General features: G+C 45.2%; 2 protein-coding genes across 4 annotated transcripts; one reads left to right on the top strand and one right to left on the bottom strand.

The window, feature by feature from the left end:
- Positions 1–623: 623 nt before the first annotated feature.
- On the bottom strand, positions 624–14,101 carry SMIM11A (small integral membrane protein 11A). Of its 3 annotated transcripts, none has more exons than XM_030202175.1 (3): positions 14,011–14,101; positions 3,238–3,457; positions 624–806 (listed from the first exon to the last, which is right to left on the bottom strand). In XM_030202175.1, exons 1-2 carry the CDS (start codon positions 14,026–14,028, stop codon positions 3,287–3,289), a joined length of 189 nt encoding a protein of 62 aa, XP_030058035.1. In that variant the 5' UTR covers positions 14,029–14,101; the 3' UTR covers positions 624–806; positions 3,238–3,286. The 3 variants fall into 3 exon arrangements, with proteins under 3 accessions (XP_030058035.1, XP_030058036.1, XP_030058037.1); XM_030202176.1 differs by having other exon boundaries at positions 3,259–3,457; XM_030202177.1 differs by lacking the exon at positions 14,011–14,101 and adding an exon at positions 6,780–6,912.
- On the top strand, positions 7,039–8,393 carry LOC115469481 (UPF0160 protein MYG1, mitochondrial-like). Its single transcript, XM_030202174.1, has one exon. The coding sequence runs from the start codon at positions 7,078–7,080 to the stop codon at positions 8,239–8,241; it is 1,164 nt and encodes a 387-aa protein (XP_030058034.1). The 5' UTR covers positions 7,039–7,077; the 3' UTR covers positions 8,242–8,393.
- Positions 14,102–15,974: the final 1,873 nt, after the last annotated feature.

Raw genomic sequence — 15,974 nt, 5'->3', positions numbered from 1 at the left:
CAGCTCAGCTGATGTGCCTTGCTGTGTTCGGCAAATGGATGTGTAAGTTCAGAAGCGAAGAGAGGGCCCGGGCCGGGTGGAGGGGTGGCGGCAGCGGCGACTCCGAGGGGGGGGAGCGGTGGCGACCTCGCGGGGGGGGGGGGGGGGGGGAGGAAAACTCCAATAGCAGCCCGTTTTTACAGGCTCAACAGCTAGTTTTCTTATATACCACCTGGCAACCTGAAAGTTATTGAAATGGTATACAGTAGGCATTTTTCTGTCCCCAAAGGGTTCACAATCTAAGTTTGTACCTGAGGCAATGGCATTTAAATAACTTATCCGAGATCACAAAAGAGCTGTACTGCAATTTGAAGTATGCTCCCCTGCTCTAACCATCCAGCTGCTACTCCAAATATTTCCCTACCCCAGAACGTTTAAGTGCTGTATTTGTCTCCAAGGACACACTTCTTGTGCTAAACATTAAGTCGTCCTTTCCATCCAAACACTGCACATGGGTGGAGAGGGAAGATATGTTACATGGAAAAAGATGAACTTTTCCACCTGCCATCTATAAACAATGAGGCCTGGAATAGGAGCGCAGTTCTGAGCAGTATGTACATGTGAAATTAAAAAAAGAAACATTATTAAATAAAGCAGCTTTTATTATATAAATACAGAAATCTTCAGGGTGGTAAAAAAAAAAAAGTATGCATCCAGAACATGTACAGTATTTATATGCAGCAGCTTAACCACCTTCTCTCCCAGCAATCGGATTTCAAGTAAGTCTTCTTGAACTGTCATCCACGCTTGTGGTCCTGGTGAAATGCCTAGAGAGAGGAAGAAGAGGAGAATGTGTAGGTTGGATACTACAAGAGTACTGGAACCCTAAGCAAACATTCAACCTCAAGCCACCCTTTCAAGCCCGAGCCTGTCCATAACCCCTCTCCCACCCCATGATTTTGATAATTAACCTCAACAATCATCATAATCTCAATACTATCAAACATATAAACGGCGAGTGACCGTACTCACCGCAAATGCGCAGTAGAGACCTTCTCTGCCCCGCCCCCACGTCAATACGTGATGACGGGGGGAGGGGGGCGGGACAGAGAGGGAAACTGCGAGGGAGGGAGGGAACCGCTGACGTCGCTACCGCTCCCCCCCCAAGGTAGCCGCTACCGCCCCCCCCCCCGGAGTCGCCACCGCCCCCCTTCACCCGGCCCGGGCCCTCTCTTCGTTATTCAACTTACAGCAGCGCCGAAACAGCAGCAAGCAGCTCAGCTTCAGCTCCCGTCGGCCTTCCTTCCCTGCCTGTGCCCCGCCCTCGCCGACGTGACGTCACACGAGGGCGAGGCACAGGCAGTGAAGGAAGGCCAACGGGAGCTGCTGCTTGCTGCTGTTTTGGCGCTGCTGTAAGTTGAATAACGAAGAGAGGGCCCGGGCCGGGTGAAGGGGGGGAGGGAGGGGGAAGGAAAACCCCAATACCAGCCCGTTTTTACGGGCTCAACTGCTAGTAAAAAATAATTGAACAGCACCAGGGTTATTTCCAGAAGTCATTTGTCTGGGTAAATGGGCTATTTGAAAACTGTCTGTACTTCTGAAGCGTCTTTGAGTGTGTGTGTGGCTCTCAGGACCTGTTGCTTTGCTTTAGCTGCAGCTGTTCTTTTAGAGCCCCCAGAAGCTGCTGCCCTAGGCAACACCTAGTCTTGCCTAATGATTAGGACAGGGACTGGCACTTTTTTTAAATTCATCCTTATTGACTGAGAAGTGATTTTGTTCTTGCTAAACGTGAAGTTGAACAATACTCACAAAACATACTGTATGATTTTATCTTGTTGCTTAGCTTTAAAAATTCTCAAGCAACAGAATAGCAGGCAAGTCCATAGCAAAAGGTATATATGGAGGAAGGGAATCTAAATCTCAGTTTAATATTTTTTTTAAAATCTATACATTCAACTAAAGCATCCATGGCCTATCACAGTGGTTCTTAAGCCAGTCCTCAGGACACACCCAGCCTGTAGTTTGCATAGGAAGGAGGTGATGCATGAAAAAAAGTGGAGGAGTGGCCTGGGGAACTGAGTTCGATTCCCAGCACAGGCAGCTCCTTGTGACTCTGGGCAAGTCACTTAACCCTCCATTGCCTGCCACATTGAGCCTGCCATGAGCGGGAAAAGCATGGGGTACAAATGTAACAAAACAAAAAGCTCTTCATGCATATTCATTGTAGATATCCTGAAAACCTGGCTGGGTGTGCCCAGAAGACTCATCTGAAAAGCATTGGCCTATCATATTCTTAATGATCTTAACACACCAGATTGTTTTTGCTTACAAACCTTCCTGATAACGGCACAGATTTGAATTTCAAAAAACAATCTTAAAATTACTTATCTGGCATGCATTCAAGCACTGGCCAACTATGAAGTCTTTATACACTGAAATTCTTCATTAATACACTGGGACCTTCAACCCTAGGCCTCAAACCAGTGTCCTTTTCAGGGGATTTTGAATTTCGCACACTTATTTTCATATACCATCTCTTGTATGCAATTCCTCGTACCCATATTCATTATAGAAATCCAGACTAATCTGAGGCCCTGGAGGACCCCTGCGCTAATAAACCTTAATTAGAACTACAGAAAGACACCACAGGGGGCACGGGAGGTTGATATACCACCTTTCTGTGGTTACAATCAAGGCAGTTTACATATTATATATAGGTACTTATTTTGTACCTGCGGCAATGGAGGATTACGTGACTTGCCCAGGGTTACAATGAGAACTGAACCCAGTTCCCCAGATTCTCAGGCTACTGCATTAACCATTAGACAACTCCTCCAAGAAGGGCCATTGCCTGGAGCACCATGCCATCCATTAAGTCAGTCTATGAGCATGTGCAACTGGAAGCAAAAGGGAACACTGAATGCAATCCTTAGCTAGAGTGGCATTTAGCACAACAATTGTTCTGTGTGACCACACAACTAAGTGGAAAGGACGGACTAAGGTAGTCCAGGTTTTACTCCTTGACACCCACGGAGATGCAGTCCTGATTTTCTTAAGGAAATGAGAACGTTGTTTCCAGCTGCGCAACTGTATAAAACCAGGAATGGTATCAGCCTCTTCCTTTTTGACACAGTGCAGTGTTACCCTATGGAAAACTGTCATTTGTATTTGTAAATTTCAGTCATGGCCTGGGGATTCACCTGAGAACAAGGCAATCCAAATTGCAAGAAATCAGCATTTTACTTAAGGTTTATTTACCGCCATTTAAAAGATATTCACCCAAGGAGGTCAACTTGCAAGCTGCCTCTCATTCCTCCTTTTTCTCTGCCTCTTTGTTTAACTTCGCCGCCTCAAGTTCCTGTTTCAGCTTTGCTTCAATCTTTTTGCTTTGGTACATTTTGACTCCAGCGAAGGCCAGGCAAAGAATTAATGTTTTTGCTGCTAGGATGTACAGCAACAGCGGGAAGTTCTCCAAAGCCTGAAACGTGAGTTAAAAGCTGCATGAGAGGTCCAAAATGCAAAACTATTGGAGAGCAAATTTAGTGCAGGAGTCCCATGGCTACCACAACCTCACAATCCTCAGCATTCGATATAGGTCACCCAAAGCTGAACAGGCAAATTTGGGCACGCAGACCAGGTGCATGACCAAATTAATGCGTTAGCAAGGTATCAATTAATAGTTGGAGTCAACTGGCATCAATTTTGATTTGCTTAGTCGCTATTCTATAACATCCGTGCCTAAATATCAAAGGAGTATCAGCGGATTGGGGGCGTTCCCAGAAGTTAGGCATGATTCTACAGAAGTGTGTCATGCTATGGCGTAAATCCAGCGCCCAACATTAGTCACGAGACAGAATACTAGTTTAACACGGATCGTTAGGACACCATTTACTGAATCCGGCCCAATGAGCCTAACTCAAAGACTTTACATTTAACCAGGTTATATCTGTGTTGCATGATCACTAGGGGTGTGCATTCCTCTGTGCACCTTAAAAAAAACTTAGCATGCACTAATATGACTTAGCATGCACAATCGTCAATCAGGGAATTTTTACTAACTAAAAACACACCTGAAAAGTGAGCAAAATAGGTTAGCCAAATTTGTCTTCCTTGTGCACATCCCTAATGATCACATATCATTAGTCTATTCTGTACACCAAGGGGTAGCCCTTGGGGGAGGGAGGGGAGGTGCAGAAGGATGTGGGACCATACGCAGAGACTCACTGCAGGGCCTTGTTTGCATAAGTCAGTAAGGGTTAAAAAGCAGATCAGAAAAGCGGGACCAGGTACAGAAAAAAACCTAAAACAGAGTCACAATGTTTGACGCCCTGTATAAACCCACAGAAGATACAGTACTGCCCTGCATAAATTACAGAGCTAATATATTAAAAACCAGAATGCCTTATGAGTCTGTTGCATTCAGTTACTATTTTAAATAAAAACTATTTAATGTTATGTAGAGTTTTAGATTTTGTTTCATATTTCCCTTATGAATCTGATGATTGACCCTTTATCTGTACAAAGCCACTAACCCTCCATTATCACCAGCCAGTATAAATTTGCAGGAAAAGGTCGCCATTTCTGCTTGCCACTTATTAGCTGGTTATGGAGAATCTTCCTAACCTAACAATTTCCATTCCATGAATCTAACCAGCCCAGTCCAGTCATCTGAATTATGTTCCCCAACACCAGAAGCAGACAGACAATACAGTTTGCTAATATCACCCTATATCAGGTAGTATGCAGCTATCGGCTCCACCACTTTCTTCAAATTCACTAGATCTAGTTACTATGACAGCTGGGATCTGACCTCTGAATGGACTGAAATTGGTTCCAATAATCCTGATATGGGGGGGGGGGGGGACACCTGAAGAGGAGAGAACACTGCAGGGGGTCCATATACGTCTTCACCTATTGCAAATGGTTTTGAATAAATGCAGGAAGTTACCATTTCAACTATGTGTACTTGTTTATCAAACTTCATTTGATCTTTTCCTGACTATATGCAATACTTGTTAGAATTACCTTTACGTAATGCTCATCTGACATCAAGAGACTATCTTCTCCTTCACTGTCCGTGTTGTAAAAATCATTGTTACAGATCTATTCATGATGCAAGCTTCACATACCAAGCTATTAGTAAATGGAATTCCCTACCAAAGTCACTCAGATATGTCATTTGACTACTTGAAATTTTGTAAATCGTTGAAAACATTCTTATTAGTGAATTCCTCGCCACTGTTGGTGAATGTTATTCTTTTAGTTAATTTATTTCAAAATGATTCATCTTATTGCTTGGATGTTTTTACCTATTGTTTTGTATTTTCTTTATAATTCTCTTATTGTAATTTGCTTTAAAAGTTTGATGTAAGCCACATTGAACCTAAACTTGTTCTGGACCCTGGGGAAATGGTTGACCAATATCGTTTGAAGTGGAGACTGAAACTTGATCCTTCCGTCCCACATAAGAATACCTTCCTAACTGTGGTGCTGAAATGTATATCTAGACACTCCAAGGATTGCATGGGAAGTAACTTACTTTTGATACAATGGACTGCCCAGCCCAAACTCTGCAAGAGTTCCAGGACACAAAAGATTGATTAATCTGAACCAACAGGGCAGAATCAATCACCCAGGTAGACATGTACCAATATACTCTCCTCATGGAGGCCTGTGGCCACCACTACCATTACCTTGGAGAAGGTCCTTCAAGCTGTTGTCAGCAAGAGCAAAGCTGTGAACGAAATATGCCTTTCTAGCACCATGAACTGCTGCTTTTGGTGATCTTTCAAGAGGTCTATAAACTTCCCCTGCCTGCCTGCAACCATAACTGAGCACGCCCAGAAGAAGGGAACCAAGAACATACCCTCCTTCTTGAGAAGCACAAAGTAAATGGATATCTTCTCCCTTTTCTCCTAGTGGTACTGGTGACATTACACTTAGCTGAAGAGCCTGTTCAGGGTGGACTAAATCACCCCCTACTTCACACAAGTCAGAGCATGAGATTCCAAGAAGCATCTACCATAAGGTGAACTTGCTCCAGAGCACAGCCATGCCAAACTATGTCCCACACCCAACAATCTGAAGTAATGCAGGTAAAGCTGCTTTGAAGAGTGGACTTCCTAATTCCTCACTATGAGCCATGGGAGGGCTGCGGCCCTCCTGTGAAACTGCCCTTTCCTCTATGTCTTGCTCCATGAGAAGAAGCAGAAAAGGAGATACCGGTCTCACAAGTATGCAGCAGCAAAAAGGAAGAAGGAATGAGGCACCAGTAGACACAGATTCAAATAGTATACTTAGTATACTTAGTATACAGGTGATTTATTGAATGTATTCAAATCCACATGTCGACATGGCCATGTTTAGGCGATGTGCTGGGCTCGTTTTGGTTGAAAGACTCCTGACACAAGCACAGTTGCCGAAACACAGCTGTGTCAAGTCCTCTCAATATGTGGATTTGACTACATTCAACAAACCTTCCGCATTTTTATACTATTTGAATCCGTTTCTACTGGTGCCTCACTCCGTGAAGAGGACTGATTCCTGCTTTAGAAGCAGAATCACTAAGTTATGGGCCTACTTTGATAACTCTGTGAAAATCCCTGTACTTAGGCTTAATAAGGTCTGGGGCCCACCATGCTCTTTGCAACCTGTCCTCCAGAAGTCCAGGGGCTTAGAATTTCTAGAACTTTGATTGCTTCCTCAAGTCCCCTCCAGCCAGTTTCCCTTGATCATTTACTCAAACACTCCTTCAAGGCTGAGTCTCAACCAGAGCAATTATCAGGCTATCACCGACCTACCATATCCTTGGTTGAGAACCAGATGATATTGTACAATGTATCCACAGGAAAAAAACCAATTCAGCCTCTAAGTGTGCTGGCTCCCTAGGATCAGATTCTGATTCCTCCTGAAGGTTGCCTAGGACTAGGTCCAACTGGATCCAACACAACTTTGCAAGACAGCTTGTGTTACGCTACGTCTACGTACGTTGCGTACGTCTAGCAGCGCTTTAGAAACGATAAGTAGAAGCAGTGTCGTACGCAGACGTTACGTTACGTCGCTCGGCGGTATCTCCCTTCCACGCGCTTACAGCTCCTTATGTTCCGCGGTTTGCAGGGTCTGGCTGGGGTTGCTGTCTCTTGTTTCCCCCGTTCTCGGCTTCCTGCTGTCTTCGCCAACCCCCGCTCACGTGCCACAGCTGCCCTGGAAAGCGAGCCGCAGGCGAAGCGCTCCAGGCGCGGCGAGGAGCTGCAAAAGAGCATGCGGCCTAGGAGGATCGGCACCCACAACGGCACCTTTCACTGCGACGAGGTACTGGCCTGCTTCCTGCTGCGGAGGCTGCCCCGGTACCAGGATGCAGAGATCGTACGGAGTCGGGATCCCAAGCTGCTGGCCGAGTGCGACGTGGTGGTGGATGTAGGGGGCGAGTATGAGCCGCAGAAACACAGATACGACCACCATCAGAGGTCTTTTGCAGAAACCATGAACAGCCTGAGGCCAGACAAACCTTGGCAAACCAAGCTAAGCAGCGCTGGACTGATCTACGTGCACTTTGGCACAGAAATCCTCGCCAGCCTCCTAGGCACAGATGAGAAGGATCCGCGGATTTCCATGCTGTATGACAAGCTGTATGAGAATTTGATAGAGGAAATTGATGCCATCGACAATGGGATCTCCCAGTGGGATGGAGAGCCTCGCTACGCCATTAGCACCAACCTCAGTGCCCGGGTGGGCCACCTGAACCCCCGCTGGAATGACAAGGAGCAGGACACAGAGGCGGGGTTCAGGAGTGCAATGCAATTGGTTGGCGGAGAGTTCCTGGACCGCCTTGATTTCTATCGGAACTCCTGGCTGCCAGCTCGCTCCCTGGTGGAAGAAGCTGTTCGTAAGCGCTTTGAGGTTGACAGCGGCGGCGAGATAGTGATCTTTGCACAGGGAGGCTGCCCTTGGAAGGAACACATTTTCCATTTGGAGCAGGAGCTGGGCGTAGAGAAACCCGTCAAGTTTGTGTTGTACACGGATCAGAACAGCCAGTGGCGGGTTCAGTGTGTGCCTGTGACGCGCAACACCTTCCAGAATCGGTTGCCCCTGCCTGAGAAGTGGCGTGGGCTTCGGGAGGAGGAGCTTTCCAAGACCTGTGGGATCCCCGGCTGCATCTTTGTCCATGCCAGCGGCTTTATTGGAGGGAACCAAACGAGAGAAGGAGCTCTGCAGATGGCTCAGAAAACTCTGGCTGCACAGGAGACTACCAATGAAAAGTGATCCCAGAGAGCTTTTTTTTTTTTTTTTAATTTCCATTAAATATTTTTTATAACTGTCTGAATTTTTCTGTATAATTTGTCATATGCTGTCATAGTTCTCTGTATAGCCCATACCTTGGCTAGATAATTCCTGTGTCTTTTCAGTTTGTTTGATTATGTTTATGTAGTATCTGTTACAAGAGCTCAGCATTGCTGAAGTACCAGCTGTGTCGGGGTCATTGTTTCTTCCTTTAGTTATAATCAGTGGTGTGTTGGTAAATGTTTAAACAGGCTTTCTCCCCGGTCCACCTCTGCGCCCCCCCCCCCCCCCCCCCCCCCCCCCCCCCAAATTGCAGAGCTGGCTATAGCCGGGGAGAGAGCCTAGGGGGTGGGGGCAATGCATTACTCCAGGAAAAAAAATTTTTTAATGATCCCAGGTTCCAATCTAATTCATGTTTAATGTGGGATAAAATGCCATAAATAAGTAAATTAAATATAAACGTTTAACATTGAGCACCTTTTTCTCAAAGTGAACATACTCCAAACACTATAATGAAAATAAAATGATTTTTTTTCTACCTTTGTTGTCTGGTGACTTTGTTTTTCTGATCATGCTGGTCCAGCATCTGATTCTGCTGCTATCTGTCCTCTTAACTCCGTTTCCAGGGCTTCCTTTCCATTTATTTCTTCTTCATTTTTTGCCCTACATCCGTAAGTAAAAGCTGGGTCCTCCGCAGACTTGACTGTCCAGTGGATCCAGCTTCTGCCTATTTTCTTCATCCATGTGCAGTTTTTCTCCTCTTCCTTTTCCCTCATCTCCTTCCTCACTATTCCCTCCCCTCCATCCATGTCCAGCATTTCTTCTCTCTCCCTTCCCTATCCTCCATCCATGTCCAGCAACCCTCCTCTCCCCTGCCCTCCTCTCCATCCACCCATGTCCAACAACCCTCCTCTCCCCCCTGCCATCCCCTCCAGCCACCCATGTCCAGCAACTCTCCTCTCCCCTGCCCTCCATCCATACCCATTGATTCTCTTCTCTCCCCTGCCCCCCTCCAGCCACCCATACCCAGCGATTCTTTTCTCTCCCCAGCCACCCATACCCAGCGATTCTCTTCTCTCCCCTGCCCCCCATCCAGCCACCCGTACCCAGCGATTCTCCTCGTTCCCCTTATTACCTCCGTCGAAGTGGCCGCATTATTGAAAGCCCTGCCCATCTCTAGCCTTCCCTTCGAGTTTGTTCCCTCAGAGTCCCGCCCTCACAGAAAGAGGAAATGATGTCAGAAGGCGGGACTCTGAGGGAATGAACTCACGAAGGGAAGGCTAGAGATGGGCAGGGCTTTCAATGACACGGCCGGACGGAGGTAATAAAAAAGATTTAACCCCCCCCCCCCCCCCAGGGTGGCGCAAGCAAACGAGGGCAGTGGCGGGAGGTGAGGTAAATGGGCTAAGCATGGCTTGTGGTGCCCTCCTGCCATGCTTACCTCGTTTACCGGAGCCAGCTCGCCCTGCAGAACAACCGGCTCGCAAGATGTTAAAAAATTTAACAATCTGCTCTAGCACACCACTGGTTATAATCCTTTAGGATACTCCTACCTCATCAGTGCATTCTGTTATCAAATGACTGGTGCTGTTATATATCATGAACTCATCTTATCCAGGAGTTTGGGTGTGTTCCAGTGGGTGGGTTGTGTTGTGGCCTGCAGTGGAGCACGTGTTAGGCATGCCGAGGAGACCTCTGCTCTTAGTGATCCTCCTTACCTACCTTTTGTGTGATCATTTTGTTTAGCCCCTTGCTTTGAATGCTAGGCCAACAGGAGTAAAAGGAGAAATGTATGCAGCTTTTTTGGCTAAGAAAGTATGTCTTCTACAGAGCAGAGATTATTCAGTGGTGATAAAGAGAATGTATTAACTCATCTCGGGGGGGGGGGGGGGGGGGCAGAAGGCTTACAGGTACAGGTGAAAATGTCACCTCTGGAAAGCATGTGGATTACAGCTGCCAGTAAACTGTATTTAATTCCCACTGCAGCACCTTGTGCCTCTGGACAAGTCATTTAACTTTCCATTGTCCCGGGTACAAAAGCTTAGATTATGAGCCTACCAGTGTCCGAGAAAGTATGTGTATAATAAGCTTTGATTGTAACACAGAAATGTGATATATCAAAGTCCTTTACCCTCACAGAATTTCATCCACTTTCTCTGTTAATGTGTAGTGCCAGAGCCGGTGGTGGGAGGCGGGGCTGGTGGTTGGGAGGCGGGGATAGTGCTGGGCAGACATACGGTCTGTGCCAGAGCCGGTGGTTGGGAGGCGGGGCTGGTGGTTGGGAGGCGGGGAATAGTGCTGGGCAGACTTATATGGTCTGTGCCCTGAAGAGCACAGGTACAAATCAAAGTAGGGTATATACAAAAAGTAGCACATATGAGTTGTCTTATTGGGCAGACTGGATGGACCGTGCAGGTCTTTTTCTGCCGTCATCTACTATGTTATGTTAATGTGTAGTGATTTTTTTTTTATCATCTGTGTCTGACTTGGAGGAGAGAGGGGAAGGGTGCTTTGAATGCTACAGTACCCAAATTTTTACTATATTGAAGCCTGAGCCATGTAAAAAAACAAAACAAAAAAAAAGCCCAGATATAATATATACCACTCATTAAACTCACATACTATGTGAATTAGAACTTTTATCCAATTCAAAAGTCCAAATTCCTTCTGAAAGAACCAAGTTTTTAATGTATTTTTAAATGTAGAGTAGTATCTCTAAAATTGCAAGGAATTCTGTAATTTAGGCCCTATCTCTGCAATGGCCTGCAGCTTAGTAGAATTAGCTTTTGCGATGAATGCAGCTGCCTGGAGCACTCATACACCTGAAGTAATTCTTAAAGCTAGAATGGGCTGTTCAGAAACAAAGGTGATTACCAAATCTAGCCTTGAAGTATAAAAGCATGGATCAATACATCCATCTCCTTATAAAGGGTACACATACTGCCACCTCCCAAAGGACACTCTTTTGATATTATCTGACCATTCAAGGACAAATTGTCCAATCTAACACCCAAGTTATTCACTACCTCCTTTTCAACAAGGGAAGAACCATTGATGGATGCCAATACAGGACAGGGAAGATGTTCTGCCTCTTACTAATAACAACAAAGAGAAAAGCGGAGTTTACTGGGGTGGAAGAAGAAATAACCACAGACATCACATGAGGTAGAAAGAGATAATTTAGGGGTTGACCTGATGTAGCTGTGTCAGGGATCCTATCATAAAACATAATCAGTAAATGTGAATAACATAAAAAATTAAAACATGAATGCATAGCAATATAGCGGGATGCAAAGAACAACTCATTATGAAACTACAAACCGCCCAAAACATAGTAGCCAGGCTTATATTTGGTAAAACGCGATTCAAAAGCGCCAAACCCCTCAGAGAAAAACTACATTGGCTACCAATCAAAGAACGTATTGCTTTCAAAATCTGCACCCTGGTCCATAAAATTATCTACGGTGAAGCCCCCGGGATATATGACAGACCTCATAGATCTACCAACAAGAAATGCAACCAGATCAACACAAACTTACCTAAATCTCCACTACCCAATCTGCAAAGGTCTCAAATACAAATCTACTTATGGATCCAATTTCTCCTACATAAGCACACAACTGTGGAACGCACTACCAAAAGCCGTGAAAACAACGTACGACCACCTAAACTTCCGGAAATCACTAAAAACCTACCTGTTCAAAAACTACTACTACTATTAAACATTTCTATAGCGCTACTAGACTTACGAAGCGCTGTACAAATCAACATGAAAAAGACAGTCCCTGCTCAACAGAACTTACAATCTAAATTGGACAGACGAACAGACAGCTAGGGGTGGGGAAATTGCAGTGGTAGGGGTGATAAGTGAGGGTGTTGAGTAAGAGAGTCATGGTTAGGAGTCGAAAGCAGTAGGAGTTCAAAAAGGCATACCCCGCCAATACTACTACTACTTAACATTTCTAGAGCGCTACTAGGGTTACGCAGCGCTGTACAAAATAAACAAAGAAGGACGGTCCCTGCTCAAAGGAGCTTACAATCTAAAGAACGAAATGTCAAGTTGTGCAGTCTAGATTTCCTGGGTAGAGGTGTAGAGGCTAGGTGCCGAAGGCGACATTGAAGAGGTGGGCTTTAAGCAGAGATTTGAAGATGGGGAGGGAGGGGGCCTGACGTATGGGCTCGGGGAGTTTGTTCCACGCTTGGGGTGAGGCGAGGCAGAAAGGGCGGAGCCTGGAGTTGGCAGTGGTGGAGAAGGGTACTGAAAGGAGGGATTTGTCTTGAGAGCGGAGGTTACGGGTAGGAACGTAAGGGGAGATGAGGGTTGAGAGGTAAGGAGGGGCTGCAGATCGAGTACATTTGTAGGTTAGTAGCAGAAGCTTGAATTGAATGCGGTACCTGATCGGAAGCCAATGAAGTGACTTGAGGAGAGGGGTGATGTGAGTGTATCGGTTCAGGCGGAAGATAAGACGTGCAGCAGAGTTCTGAACGGACTCCAAGTGCCTATACTCCACAACTCAACGAAACCAAAGCCTGTAACAGACTATATATAACTCTTCCCCTTGTAATTCCCCAGTGTGTCTAAAACACATGAACCTTATCCGACCACATTAACTCCTTGTATCTGTTTCTATGCCAGGATGCACTCGGCAGGGCTGGGCGCCGCCATTTTCCAGGTGGCACCGATGGAAGAGCCCAACTGCAGGTAGGGGGGTGGGGAAGGGCTGCTAGACCACCAGGTGCAGGGAATTTACCCACAGCCCACTGGGCCACCAGGGACATCGGTAGGATGCTTGGGGGGGGCTGGAGGCCCACCGGCTCTCCAGCCCCCTGAACCTGTGCCGGGGGGTGGGGGTTGGGGGGCCGGACCTCCAGCCCCCGTTTCACTTGGCTCGGGAGGGAGTAGTTGGGATCTGGTGGTCCCATGGACCTCCAGCCCCTGTGTTTTGACAGGTCAGGGCTTTTGACAGCCCAGACCTAACATAGTAACATATGTTACTGTCAAACAAGTGCAGGAGGATTGTGCCTGAGCACATGCTCAGTCACAATCCTCCTGCATTTCTACCCCATGATCATAAAGAATTGCATGCTTAAATTTGAATGCAATTATCTCTGATCATAGGTGCGGTAAAGCCCTGCACTGTTCCTGCACTATTTTTAGAGCGCTGTTTGGACGCTAAACTGAGGACTGTGAGTTGGTGAACGAATGGAACTTTTAATATGGGACCTGTAAAGACAACGCTGGGAATGCACCCAATAGTAAAGTTCCTCATTAAGAGGAACTGTAAATTTTAGCACAATTTAGTAAAAGGCTCCTTTTGTATATCTACTAACATTTTCTTCGCTGTCTCCCTGTCCTAATTCCTTCCCGGAGCCATCAGTCAAACTTACACAGAGCACAGAGACTTTTTAAAAACACTCCATTCAGAGAGCAAAAATACAAAGTACGGATAGACCAGCAATCTGCAGAATGTGAAAGCAGACAGCAAATATTGGGGTCCGGTTAAAACGTGGATCCTGTAGATCCAGCGGATATTGTATGTGGGGTACAAATGTCATAAATAAATAAATAAACAAAACACGTGTACGCCGCCCACTGTCACACTCTCTTAGACAAACCACTGCCCTCATAACCAATCTTCCTCCTACATCAAGCAAAGTAAACCCTTATAAATAAATCCGAAGAAGCACATGACACACGGACAACGTAAACAGAAAGGAAGAACAAGGACATAAACACTCCGTCACCCTCACCTTCCAATTCAACGCCATCCTGTTTCTTTAAGATTACATCACAATTACACCTGACCCCACCTCCAGCCTAGGGGGAGGAAGTAGGTGAAGGAAAACAGCCAATCCGTTGGGCCCTTACCGCCCTTTCTGGCGCACGTGCTGGTAAGGTTAACCAATAAAAAAAAGTGGAGTGGACCTATCCAGCCCAGCACCCAATAGAGACCGGTATGTTTGATTGACGGACAGCAGCAGCAGGATCCAGGATCCAGTGGTCTAGAACATAGAGAGAGAGAGGCGAAAACTTCGAAGAATCAAAATCATACACTTCGCTGTCCCTCACTCTTTTTTTTTTTTTTAACTTCTTGCTGTTCTTGGTGTTTTTCTTAAAAGTGTCCCCCCACCACCATCTTTGCGGCCGGGGAGCAAATTGCCATATGATTCGTTATGTAGTGGCACCAACACACCAAAGTAGGTTGAAGAAAACAAAAGACGGGGTGTTCGTATCTAGTCCATTGTATGGGTTGAAGCCAATAGGTGGAGCTTGACGCCATTTTAGTACACCGAAAACAATAGTAAAAGATGATTAGAAATAAGAGACTGCTTATTCCTGGTCCATCTGTAACAATTCTAAAGCTGTTCCTTAAAAGGTAGAGGATAAAAGATTTTGTTTTTGTTTCTTACTTACATAGTAACATAGTAGATGACGGCAGAAAAAGACCTGCACGGTCCATCCAGTCTTCTTTGACGGCTTTTTAGTTTATTTGAAAGCTTCCCATATGTATATCTCTGGCTGTCTTCAAATCTAAGCTTAAAAAAAAAAAAAAAAGCCCACCTTTTTGATGCTGCTTTTAACTCCTAACCCTTACTCACTTGTTCAGAACCCTTATTTTATCATCCTCGCTTTAATATTGCCTTATCTCTTGTTTGTCTGTCCTAATTAGATTGTAAGCTCTGTCGAGCAGCGATTGTCTCTTCATGTTCAAGTGTACAGCGCTGCGTACGGCTAGTAGCGCTTTAGAAATGATTAGTAGTAGTAGTAATATCAGGAAATAAAAATTGAATATCACTAAAACAACTAAAAAATTATTATAGCTGGTAGAAACAACAGTTATAACCTCTATTCTGTGCTCATTTTTCTACACTGTTCTATACAGTACAAATAGCCTGTTTCTTGATCGGTTCATCTTAACTGTTGTACTCTGCCTTGGGAAGCCTGGTGTTATAAAGATTAAATATATTACAATTAAATGGAAGTAAAATTAAGCTCTCATTTTCACTGCATCTCATTTGTAGAAGTTTACATTTTAGACATACAAATGGATTATTCTGTTTTGAACATGTTTCAGGGCAAGTGGTTTTATAAGTCAAAATAAAAATAGTTTTGTTTCATGCAGCTCTCTTTTGTTTAAACTGCTAAATGGGATTTTATTTATTTAGATTTTGCTCACACCTTTTTCAGTAGTAGCTCAAGGTGGGTTACATTCAGATACTCTGGCTATTTCTCTGTGCCAGGAGGGCTCACAATCTAAGCTTGTACCTGAGGCAATGGAGGGTTAAGTGACTTGCCCAAGATCACAAGGAGCAGCAGCGGGACCTCTGGACTGCAAGACCGGTGCTCTAACCACTAGGCCACTCCTCCACTAATGCAGTCCTTTGATTTTCTTATATTTTGTTCTTGCGGTGACATACTGTGCCAAAACTGAAAACTCGTATCTGGTTGATAATGAAACGAGCTCATCCACTTTTCATCCTAAAAGTGCTGCTATACATAAAGGGAGGGATTTAGTAAATGGCACCCAAAGTTACCTGCCGGTAAAGACAGCTTTTGGTGCTGCAGTTGCACCTCCTGAAACCTAGTGTAAATGCTGCTGTTCAACTATTGGAAGTTGGGCATTTAAATGACCTTATTCCATAACCACACCTAATTTCTGAGGATGCTCTTTTTTTTAAGGGGATGGGATTTGATTTCTGTGGTTATGATCAAA

This window comes from Microcaecilia unicolor, chromosome 4 (genome assembly GCF_901765095.1).
Source record: "Microcaecilia unicolor chromosome 4, aMicUni1.1, whole genome shotgun sequence".
NCBI classification, from domain to species: Eukaryota; Metazoa; Chordata; class Amphibia; order Gymnophiona; family Siphonopidae; genus Microcaecilia; species Microcaecilia unicolor.
This window is presented reverse-complemented; position numbering and strand designations above follow the sequence as displayed.

Coding starts and splice junctions, on each gene's coding strand:
- LOC115469481 (XM_030202174.1), top strand. CDS start 7,078: ATGTTCCGCGGTTTGCAGGGTCTGGCTGGGGTTGCTGTCTCTTGTTTC.